Source organism: Scardinius erythrophthalmus, assembly GCF_964197995.2.
Source record: "Scardinius erythrophthalmus genome assembly, chromosome: 25".
NCBI classification, from domain to species: Eukaryota; Metazoa; Chordata; class Actinopteri; order Cypriniformes; family Leuciscidae; genus Scardinius; species Scardinius erythrophthalmus.
Window position 1 is genome coordinate 21,287,925 of NC_138245.1, and position 11,483 is coordinate 21,299,407.

General features: G+C 35.9%; 1 protein-coding gene across 2 annotated transcripts; it reads left to right on the forward strand.

Moving 5' to 3' along the window:
• Window positions 1-701: 701 nt before the first annotated feature.
• Window positions 702-10,853, forward strand: mbd1b (methyl-CpG binding domain protein 1b). 2 transcript variants are annotated; one of them, XM_081358009.1, is made up of 17 exons: window positions 702-842; window positions 1,329-1,873; window positions 2,003-2,140; window positions 2,235-2,358; window positions 3,384-3,745; window positions 3,846-3,928; window positions 4,063-4,094; window positions 4,804-4,974; window positions 5,519-5,581; window positions 5,665-5,697; window positions 5,785-5,865; window positions 6,753-6,917; window positions 7,565-7,747; window positions 7,865-7,939; window positions 8,121-8,216; window positions 9,091-9,216; window positions 9,304-10,569. In XM_081358009.1, exons 2-17 carry the CDS (start codon window positions 1,362-1,364, stop codon window positions 9,778-9,780), a joined length of 2,721 nt encoding a protein of 906 aa, XP_081214135.1. In that variant the 5' UTR covers window positions 702-842; window positions 1,329-1,361; the 3' UTR covers window positions 9,781-10,569. The 2 variants fall into 2 exon arrangements, with proteins under 2 accessions (XP_081214135.1, XP_081214134.1); XM_081358008.1 differs by having other exon boundaries at window positions 739-842; window positions 7,565-7,789; window positions 9,304-10,853.
• Window positions 10,854-11,483: the final 630 nt, after the last annotated feature.

Consider the following 11,483-nt stretch of genomic DNA (forward strand, 5'->3'; position numbering starts at 1 on the left):
GTCCCATCTCTTGCCAGTGCGTTAACATCTTGTTTACAGACTTCATAAAATTTCCACACAAATAACTTTTTGGGAAATGATTGCAATGCTGTTTGCATGCAAGTTCAGAACAGACGTCGGCCAACATAAAATAAAACAAAACAAAAACAAAAAAATGGTTCCGATTGATGGCTGGTTAATTGGCATCTGTTAAGTAATTTCACCTGTGTAGTAATTACAAAACAGTAAAAAAAATGTTGTGTGTTATTCCTCAGATCTCTTGCTTTTTTAGAGTTTAAGGGATGATTTGCAATTATTTATTTATTATTATCATTTTAGTGTTCAGACTTTTGGATCCCGCTGTATGTATATGAAAAAATATGTTATAAATACCTAGACATGGTAATAAATATTAGAAATAGTCAAAGAAATTAAATTAACTATTTTTAATTTAAGTGAATATCCCATTTTAAATTTGTATTATCATGTCTAGGTATTTATAACATATTTTTTCATATACATACAGTGGGATCCAAAAGTCTGAACACTAAAATGATAATAAATACATTTGATTTTAAAATATTCACGCAGATGTTTACACTGACAGTAATTTGTATATATGCGACATTGTTAAATCTCTATGATCTGTTGTGTAGCAGTACAACGAACAGAATGACAGATAAATGAAATAAAGGTAAATTATACATCAAGCTACGCGACAAATCTTTGTGTGACGTGAAATGGGATCTTTAATTCAGAACGCTTAAGTCACGTGTTTCCGGGTTACAACAGCACTTCCGGCTTCTCTCCATTATCAGTTATTTAAAATATATCAATGTGAGGGCTCGTTAAGGGGTTCACAGGTAGGTTTTTTTGAAATGGCGTATTGTATGTATGACTTTTAGTTTAACCGAACCATTAAAAACAGCTAATAGTCTCGGTAAACATCGGTATCCAGTGTTATTTACTATCATTTCACGCTTGCTAACACTTTAGCCACCTCGCTAAATATTGGCGCTTATACGTGTTAGGCTGTGTCTCAAAACCTAGTGTGCTGACTACCTAGACAGTATTTTGCGCATCAAAGTCGTGCTTTTGTAAATAAAACGATTGGTCCCTATAGGGAGAGCAACAATAGGCAGAGTCAGCTGACCGTTGAGTACAAATACAGGTGTCTGAACTGAATGCATAACATAAAGAGAGTATTCAGATTATTCGACTTTATAAGAGCTTCACATGGACAAAAAGTAGATGTTTATCTCCTTTTGAAATTCAGTTATGTAAATCAAGGATTTTTTTGTTGGTTGAAAGAAACTGTATTTTTACAAATGCATATTTTCTTATTGCAGCTCAAATAAGCAGAACAGGGAGGCTTTACTAACATGGAGACAGAGGAAGTAGCAGCTGAGGCACCCGCAGAACCAACATCCGAAGTAAAAGATGCAAATACAGAGGAAAACAAAGAACCTGTACCCACCGAACCAACATCCGAAGTTAAAGATGCAAATACAGAGGAAAATAAAGAACCTGTTCCTGCAGAACCTACATCCGAAGGAAAAGATGCAAATACAGAGGAAAATAAAGAACCTGTTCCTGCAGAACCAACATCCGAAGGAAAAGATGCAAATACAGAGGAAAGCAAAGAACCTACGACAAGCACAGACATTCAGGACCATGTCACGGACAAAAACAAAGAGGAAGCTGTAACTGAAATAGAAGGTGAATCTTCCAAAGATGTCGACAAGCCTCCTTGTGACTGGCTGGAGCCACTCGAAGAAGACTGTGAGGACGTTGATTCCCAGAGCGTCGATGGAGAAATAGAGAGCCTTGCTGGTAGCGAGTGGAGTGGGAGTGTGGTTAGTGTTTTGAAAACTGCTGGCGGCAGAGGTGGTGGGTATGTACATGACTTGGATTCTTCCTCATTAAACGCATCAAACTTTTATTTATTAAAATGCCTTTCATCTTATGCATTGCATTACATTGTTTGAGCTAAAACAGATGTATGTTTTTCTTTTTCATCTAGGAGACCTAGACGGAGAACACAATTAGAGGTCGATGAAGGATGGGAAGATTGTCCGCCGTTAGGGAAAGGATGGAAACGCAAGCAGGTTTTTCGTCGGTCAGGCAACAGTGAAGGACGCAGTGATACATACTATATAAGGTATATATAAAACAGTTTGTTTAAAATGTAACAGATACAATCTGAAAAATGAGACTTTCATTTTGAATCACTGTTTATTTTTTCCCCCTTTCAGTCCAAGAGGTCACAAAGTAAGAAGTAGGGTTGAGCTTATGAAACATATAAACGATTCTGTGGACCTCACAAATTTTGATTTTAAAACGGGCCAATTTCTTGGTGACGGTCCACGAAGAAGAAAGGTGAGGAAATGTTCTGCATGCTTTTTTAATTGTCAAGTCAAGTCACATTTATTTATATAGAATATACAATACAGATTGTTTCAAAGCAGTTTCACAGTAATAAACGGGAAAATGACATAATTAATGGTCCAAACTTAATCAAATATGAGACTAATTCAAATTCTGTTTTTAAAGTAGGACTGTAAAATCGATTAATCGTATCTAACATAAAAGTCTGTGTTTACATAATATATGTTCATGTTTATATGTATTATATATATTTCTGTTTGTGTCTGTGTATATATACTATACACACTCACACACGCATATATATGTGACCCTGGACCACAAAACCAGTCACATGGGTCAATTTTTTTATATTGAGATTTATACATCATCTGAAAACTGAATAAATAAGCTTTCCATTGATGTATGGTTTGTTAGGATAGGACAATATTGGTCGAGATGCAACTCTGAGGGTGCAAAAAAATCTAAACATTGAGAAAATTGTCTTTAAAGTTGTCCATTTATGTTCGCATTCACTCACAAAAATAAATCTTTTATATATTTACTGTAGGAAATTTACAAAATATCTTAATGGAACATGATTTACTTAATATCCTAATGATATTTGGCATAAAAGAAAAATGTATAATTTTGACCCATACAGAGTGTATTGTTGGCTATTGCCACAAATATACCCGTGCTACTTGTGACTGGTTTTGTGATCCAGGGTCACATATATATTTATATGTGTGTGTGTATGTATATATATTTTGTGTAAACAGACTTTTATGATAGATGCAATTTAGTGTGATTAATCGATGTTACAGTCCTATTATAAGCAGCTTTAGAGAGACAATTGTGTCATTATTCAAATGTGTAAAGTTCATCAATTATAATACTTATCAGTTATAAGCAGCTCTACAGAAGACAATAGTGTCATTATTCACCTCGAGTTAGTGTTGATTCAGTTCAGTTCTATAACAGTGTCGATGTTGCAAAATGCATTAATTATAAAACAAATTTGATTCCGGTACCCATAGAAAAGGAGAGTGGATTCTCCTATGGCACACCATGGCGGCTCTTCTACACCCGGTTTTTCAAACGAATTAACGAATACAGGTGGCACGGCCTGCAGTCCAGGGTCTTCAGCAAGTCTCAGCTGTGGTACTGTTCCAAAGTTGAGCACATATTCCACCCAAAAGGCTGTGAATACTGTGACCCCACCGAAATGCAGTACCTTTACTGGTCCTGGGACAGATACCACTTTACCAAATGCTGCCACTCGATCTCCTGTTGATCTGACTGGAGTTGCTGCAAATCCAACTGTTCCTCCCTTGGCTGGTTCGGTGTCTGCAGATAGGCCAATCAATGGCACCGGTGGAGCTCGACAAACTTTGTTTGGGTGGGCAGTGCCTTTTCTTTTTCTTACACTGTAGCATACATGTCAAAAACAGTGGTGTGAATGTCTTTCTTCATGTCACTCTCATTTTGTTTGTACTCAGCATCTGCCTGAGATGTAATAAAACCTTTACTTTTGAAGAGGGACAAACTATGTGCCAGAACTGCAGGCTTGAGGTTAACACATGTAAGTCAAAAGTATTTTTAGCATTACATTCAGTTTTGTGATTATAGGTTATTAAGCAGCTTTATCGTAATAACAGAAGTGTATTTTTTTGGCTATTGCTGTTCCTTCGGTGATCATGTTTTCTGTTGTTTTAGCAATAGTGAGACGCAGAAAACCCTACAAAAAGGTATGTTTTTATTTATTTATTTTATTTGGGTTTTTTGTGTTATGTAATCAGGGCTTGCCATTAACACCTGCCAGATGTGGATGGATTTCAGCAGTGGCGTGTAATACAGTCACTCCTACTAGCCACCTTGGTGGATTAAAATGTATTGATAATATAGTCTAAATAATTTTTTTAAAAGTGCTGTCAAAAATATCGATTTTTTCAATGCATATGGATAGATAAATATATCTGAAACGCTTCCAATACTCATTTTCCGCAGAATAGATACACGTGTATGATACCAGCTGCGCTTTCTCAATCTCTCATCTCTCAGACAGCGAGTTTACACACAAACCTGCCTTCCCTCAACTCACTCGTTTCATTTGCTCCGGATGAATATCGTTGGTGTTACAGGGCTTGAATTTCAGCGTGGGATTGTGTGTATTCTGCATAATGTGTCAGGTCTTAAAGTTACCGCAGCCTAAATATACCTGCTGCCAAATTATGAAAAATATCTATAGTTTTTCCCAATGGTATCGATGTCAAAATTGTGGCCAGCGAAAATGCTGAATGGCTAGTAACTTTAGAAAACCACTAGCCACAGTGGCTGGTGCCAAAAAGTTAATGTCAAGCCCTGTATGTAGTGTATTGCATTACAAATATAAAGACATTTATTTGTGTTTTTTTTGTGTGTGTGTGTGTGTGTGTGTGTGTGTGTGTACTTGTTTAGTGGAATCCATGTGGCCGATGCCGAGCGTGCCAAACTGCAGTGGACTGTGGAAAATGTGTTAGTTGCCGAAATGGTCGACTACGCCTACGACTTAATATCCACTCTCGGAAAATCGTTAAATGTCGAAAACGGAAGTGTTTGCACCCTATCCGTAAGGACAGGGGTGTAAAGGTACAGTGGTTAAAAACTGAATATTATTATTTTCTTTCTTTTTTTTTTTTCAGTGGGCAGATGATTTTCTATGTTATGTCTAAAATTGTGTAAGAATATAATCTACAGTTGTTACCCAGAAGGCATTTGGACCCTTGGCCACACTTGCAATGTATGAATACCATTGGATTAGATAGCAAAATGTACAGAATAATTATTTATTCCTAGTTTTTGCAAATATGTATTTTCAGCAGCCATTACTCCAGTCTTTAGTGTCACATGATCCTTTAGAAATAATTCTAATATGCTGATTTGGTGCTCAAGAAACATTTCTGAGTATCAATGTTGAAAACAGTTGTGCTGCTTCATATTTTTGTGGAAAATGTGATAAAAAATTTTTAGTATTCTTTTATCTTTTTATCCTTGCTGAATACAAATATTAATCTCTTACAAAATACATCTTACTGGCCCCAAACTTTTGAATGGTAGTGTATATAAGGAATTACCTTTTTTGTCTAATTATTAAATAGGTCACTTAAGTACCCCTTTTTTATCTAATCCACAGATATCAGAGGGGCAGTTTTCAAAAACTGCTGGATCACTCAGCACAGCTTCATATATTTCAAAAGTGAGGAAAAAAAAATATTTTCACACAGTGCATTATTACTTCATTATGCTTGTAAAAGCATTAATCGTTAATTATTTTTTCAGCCCTCAGTCTCAGAGGAATTTGAGGACTCACAGGTAACAGTCTTATAAATAATCTGTCAGAAGTTATCTGAGGGATTGCTGTAAAACAACTATATCTAAATGTTGTTTTCCTGTGAGCAGAGTCCCTATCTGCAGTACAGTGACTCAGAGGATCTGTCTATGTTCTTTGGGGGTAATGATGGTGACAATGGTCTGGATGAGGTAGAGTTCTAGCTACACTGCATTATTTCACTGCAGTAGCATTATCCAAGTGCCTTGATCACAGATATGCACATGATTGAAGAGAAAAACAAAATATTTGTTCCCCCACCCTCATGTCGTAAGACTTTCGTTCATCTTCGGAACACAAATGAAGATTTTTCTGATGAAATCTGAGAACTTTCTGGACTCTCCATTGACAGTCTACGCAACTACTACTATGAAGCTTCAAAAAGTTCATAGAGATTGTAAAACTAATCTATATGAATTGAGGTTTAGTCCAAATTTTATGAAGGGACACGGTCACTTTGTATGATGATTGAATTTAGGCTTTTATTCACATATAAAAAGTAAACGGAAGCTCTAGCATGTTCGCTTGGCTCGTGAACCAATGAGGTTCATTCTCGTGTTGCGCAACACGTTTGAGCTTCCACAAGAACCAATGAGGTTTGTTCTCGCGCATCAAACAGCTTCTGTTTGTTCGCTGATCAGTGTTTACATGTGAATAAAAGCCTAAACTCAATCTACTCATCATATAAAGTGATTGAGTCTCTTCAGAAAATTTGGACTAAAACGCTCAATTCACATGGATTAGTTTTACGATCTCTTTATAAACTTTTTGAAGTGTCAGTTGCGTAGCTGTCAAAGGAGGGACAGCAAGCTCTCAGATTTCATCAAAAAGATCTTCATTTAGGTTCCGAAGATAAACGAAAGTCTTACGGTTTTAGAACGATATGAGGGTGAGTAAATGACAGAATTTTTGGGTGAACTATCCCTTTAAACTGCAAATATTTAATACAGTCAGATGTAATTAGAGACTTAAAATAATGTCCTTAATACTTTTCAAATAATGTTTTTAATAGATTCTATTTTTATCACTTGATTTCCAGATGGGTGTTCCTAAGGTGCGTCGCCGTTCCTGCGGGAAGTGTAAAGGCTGCGTTCGCCGTACAGACTGTGGAAGCTGTGATTTTTGCATGGACAAACCCAAGTTTGGAGGCAGAAATAAAAAAAGACAGAAATGCCGTCTACGACAGTGCCAAAGAGAGGCTATGGTGGGCTTCCAAAATATGACTTTCATTATTATGTATCTTTAGTTTGCACCTTTTTATTTGAATTAGATTATTGTTGTATGGGTCATTATTGTACTTTTAATTGTCTTCTAGATTTAGGATTATTGTCATATAATATTAATTTAAAATGTTACACATTTATATATAACATTATATTACATATGTAATACATATATATATATATATATATATATATATATATATATATATATATATATATATATATATATATATATATATATACTTTTAAGTAGTAAATTCAACATTTTTAACGGATTCATGGTCAATGACTTTTATAATCTGGTTATAACCTTTTAATGATCAAAATTAAAAAATACTTCAGTTTGAAAGGAACTAAGTACTGTTACTTGTCATAAAGATATGTTCACTAAAAGAATCGTTAAGAAACTGGAATTGTTTAGTGGAATGAGAACAGTTAAATCCCTTATGCTTCTTTGGTGTTATTACCTGTATGTTATATTTACCTGTATGTTATGTTTCTCATTTAGCAGCTTTATTTATTTATTTATTTTTCTTCTGGTTTGCTAAAAGTTATTGTGTTGCTGATTATTGCGTAAGACTTTTTACACAAGAAATGACAATCATGTAAATTGTGTTGTGTTCTACAGAAGCATTTGCTGCCCATGGATGAGGCGGAGATGTTGTTTGCTCAGGGCTGGGTTACCCGCGGTAGGCCACGTTACACGTATGGACGCGGTAGACCCAGGTCCAAAAAGTTGTGGGATTTCGAGGTTTCAGATAATGAGGCTGAACAGTATGCGCCAAAGGATTCGTCGCGTGCTGGCCGGATGGTAAATACAGACAGGCTCCTCCAGCCAAATTACAATGGAAAGGTATCCCAATGGAGTCCTTAAAGCATTATTGCTTATTCCTAGTTAGCTTCCAGTAACTTTCTTCTGTTTTTTCAGGCTTACGTTTATACTGATGTTCCAAACAGTCATATGATGAACAACATCCCACTCTACCATCCACAAAAAGTTGAGGTATGTTCTCGCCATGAAAATCAATATAATACCCATATCAATTCCAAAAAACGAATCCCAGAGCAGATTTCCCTAGAGACGGAAATAAGCTTATTTGGTTGTCAGAATAATTTTTTCTTTATTGTTTGAATAGTCCTATATAAATATGTTTGTATCTCATCATCCCCTATCTTTTGAGAAGATGAGAGGCCCTCAGCTGCACGCAGGACGGGCGGAGATGATCAAAGAAAATGGGTTTCAAGGCAATGTCATCAGTAGCAGAGCCTTTCTGTCTGTGGTAAGCTTCTTATGGGTGTCTCTCTTAAGCTTAAACAAATAAAAACAAACAAAGATCAGCAAGTGGGAAATAAACCTAGTAATTTGCGTAGCCATACACTTCTGATACTGTTCCCACGCAGAGAGGAAAAAACAGCAGACTCAGTGACTTCTTTGAAGCTGAATGAGTAGGCAGCGTTTCAAGAATTAGATTGATTTTTGGTTGTCTTGACAAAAAGTTTTCTGAGAAAACAAGACTGTAATGCATAATGCATAGCCTTTAGATTAGTGTATTAAATAATACTAGTAAATATTAATGTAATATATATGAATAATAATTAAATATAATAAATAATTGAAAGATATATAAAAATGTATCTTTGTGTTTGTATTTTTATTCAGCAAGGATACAATATATTGATCAAAAGTGACGGTAAAGATATTTATACGGTTACAAAAAAAATTCCATTTCAAATAAATGCTGTTCTTTTGAACTTTCTATTCAAAGAATCCACAGCAAAATGTATCACGGTTTCCACAAAAATATTAAGCAGCATATCAATATCATTTCTTGAGCAGCAACTCGGCATATTAGAATGATTTCTGAAGGATCATGTGACGCTGAAGACTGGTGTAAAGATGCTGAAAATTCAGCTTTGCATCACAGAAGTAAATGACATTTTAAAATATATTAAAATTGAAAACGGTTATTTTAAACTTAAATAATATTTCAAAAATATTACTGCGTTTAATGTATTCTTGATTTCTTTCAAAACAAAAATAAATGGAGTTAAAAAAAACACTTGTTCCAGGACACGTTGTCGATCGATTAATTGCTTGCCTTGTTCGCTTGTTCTGATTAACCAGATTTATTTGCATTTCCCATTTATTTATAGAGACCAGAGGTCCTTTCTGCAGCTAGATACGATACTGCAGCATTTCCACCAAGCTGTGCTGGGGAGAGTTTGAGTAGAGGTTCGGCAGGTCAGGAAGAGCAACAGGAGGGCGAGTCTTGTCCATCGGTAAGGAGCTATTTTATGGATGTTGTCGGAATCCTGTAATGTGGAAGTCATTGTGGTAACAGTGATATGTACATCTGCCTTTTGCAGATCACTCAGATATTCAGCATGGCAGACAGTGACCCCACCATCCAAGGCATCGACATCAATCATGAACTGATGCCGCTCCTGAAATCTCTTCGTAGCATGGTGCTTCCCGTCCTCTGGTTCTGCGTTGTGGTGGAAGGGCCTCGGTTACAGCTGATGCAGTGCTCCAAGCGCTCCACTATGGCAGACACCATAGTTCATATTGAGCCCAGTTTCCACTACCACATCAGCGTCCAGGGACAACCCCTGCTGCCCACCCACAAACTCTACGACAGCCACCCGTCTCGTCTCACCACGACAGAAGAGGTTGTTGCCCTCCTCGAGGAGCTGGAAAGGTACTCTGTCTGCCAGGGCTCTGGGCACAAGGATTCAGCAAAAGCGCCAGAGCCTGTGCTTCCCGAGCGGGCGGCTACCTGTGACTTCCTCATTTTCCCAGAGGCAGAATGCTGTGAAAAATGCAAAACTCCACAAAAGGCATAAAGAGACTATTCAGCACATGGAGATTGGTCTTAAAGTAATACATCTCTTATTTCAGCCCACTTGCTAGATTAAATTTCTCCCTACTCTAATGTAAAAATATTAGAGCACCGTTCTGTTTTGTTTTGTCAAAGAGATGCCACCATTACGTTGACTGCTGAATTAATTTTTGGTTACTTTAATCCACAAATCATGACTGGCTTTACTTCCCACATTATTGAGCGACCACTAAACATAAAGATGTTTTTTTACCCTAGAGAATGTGACACACATACACCGGTACCCGCTCTGGCTAAGGATGCACATTGAATCCTGGTCATATAAATGGAGGCAGTGAATGGGGATGTTTTACACAATTAAACCTTGATCAGTTTAACTGTACATCTTGCCTTGCACTAAAGTTACAATAGTGCTTCACATTCATTTAGGTTTAATTCCTCACACCAATGATATCTGTACATGTTTGAATGCTTATGTACTTCTCAGGGGGGATTTTTCAGAATGCATTAATCTTGTGGAAGATCCATGTTTGTTAAAAGATTTAATATTTGCTGTATGATATGGGGTGAGGCTGCTCTCTTGTTTTGGATAGACAATTTTGTACATAGTGCAAGTGGTGGCAGAGAAATTAAATCAAATATTGTGAGAATGTTTTTATAAACATGTCTTTTGCTTTCCAGAAGTTCTGTTTCCTTTATTATAAAACACTCTGGATTTGTTTGTATGTGCTTTCATATGAATAATCTGAATTCCGTTTATTTAATAAATCATATTATCTGTTGGATAACTGTCATTATGTGCTCGTTATATACATGATATCACCATACTTTCTCAGTTAATCAGTAAATGTCATTTTACAAGTTTTCTGAAACCTTGTTTAAATATGCAAATGAGGTATCTTATTAATACATTCACTAATTTGCATACATTTAAAGAACAGAAAACTGAACATTAAATAAAGCCAGGTTGACATACTAGAGCTAAAGGTTTTCACAGAGAGGAATTTGGTCTGAAAGTCAATTTTCACCACGTTTCTGGGAATGAAATATTATAAATCAGTGCGCAATGATATATGTAAAAGAAATAAAAATAAAAACTTCTGAATAAAACAGAGTTTGGGGTAAGTGCTACTGAAGATTTCTGGCTTGGTCCATTAGAAAATACATTTTGAGAAAAAAAGATATGCATTGTAATTGAAATCTAAAAAAACAATGGTTTTCACGTTGTGTGTTATCTTAATTTTTAAATTTAAATGCTAGACTTTAAAAAAGCTTCACTGATGTTGGATTAACTAAAAGTCTCTTTAACATACGTTGCAGCATCCACATGTAAATTTTCTCCTGCGGTATCACGGATCAAATATGCAATACACACGTGCGCTACAGGGGGCGCCATAACACAGTATAACTGCACCTCTGCATTCAATTCTTGCGAAGTTGAACTTCAAATGAAAATTTGTTTTTCATTATGTAGTAATTCAAATACTATAATTTATAATATATAAAAATCGAATTATCTAAACAGTTCGTCATTGCACATGTAAAGTCGTTCACTGAAATGTGCACATGATGTAATTATTTATTAGATTTTCGTTGCAAACAGACTATAACATCTTAGAAAGCAGTGCAAGTCTCAGTTCAGACACGCTGTATGTAGTTACAGGCAATTGAGTCTATATAAATAGGCAAGACTGAAAGAGTTAATCA

Excerpts from the sequence above, each read along its gene's own strand:
- mbd1b (XM_081358008.1), top strand. The coding sequence starts at position 1,362 with ATGGAGACAGAGGAAGTAGCAGCTGAGGCACCCGCAGAACCAACATCC. Across the intron at positions 5,698-5,784 it reads AGGAATTTGAGGACTCACAG|AGTCCCTATCTGCAGTACAG; the intron begins GTAACAGTCTTA and ends TCCTGTGAGCAG. Across the intron at positions 5,866-6,752 it reads GTGACAATGGTCTGGATGAG|ATGGGTGTTCCTAAGGTGCG; the intron begins GTAGAGTTCTAG and ends CTTGATTTCCAG.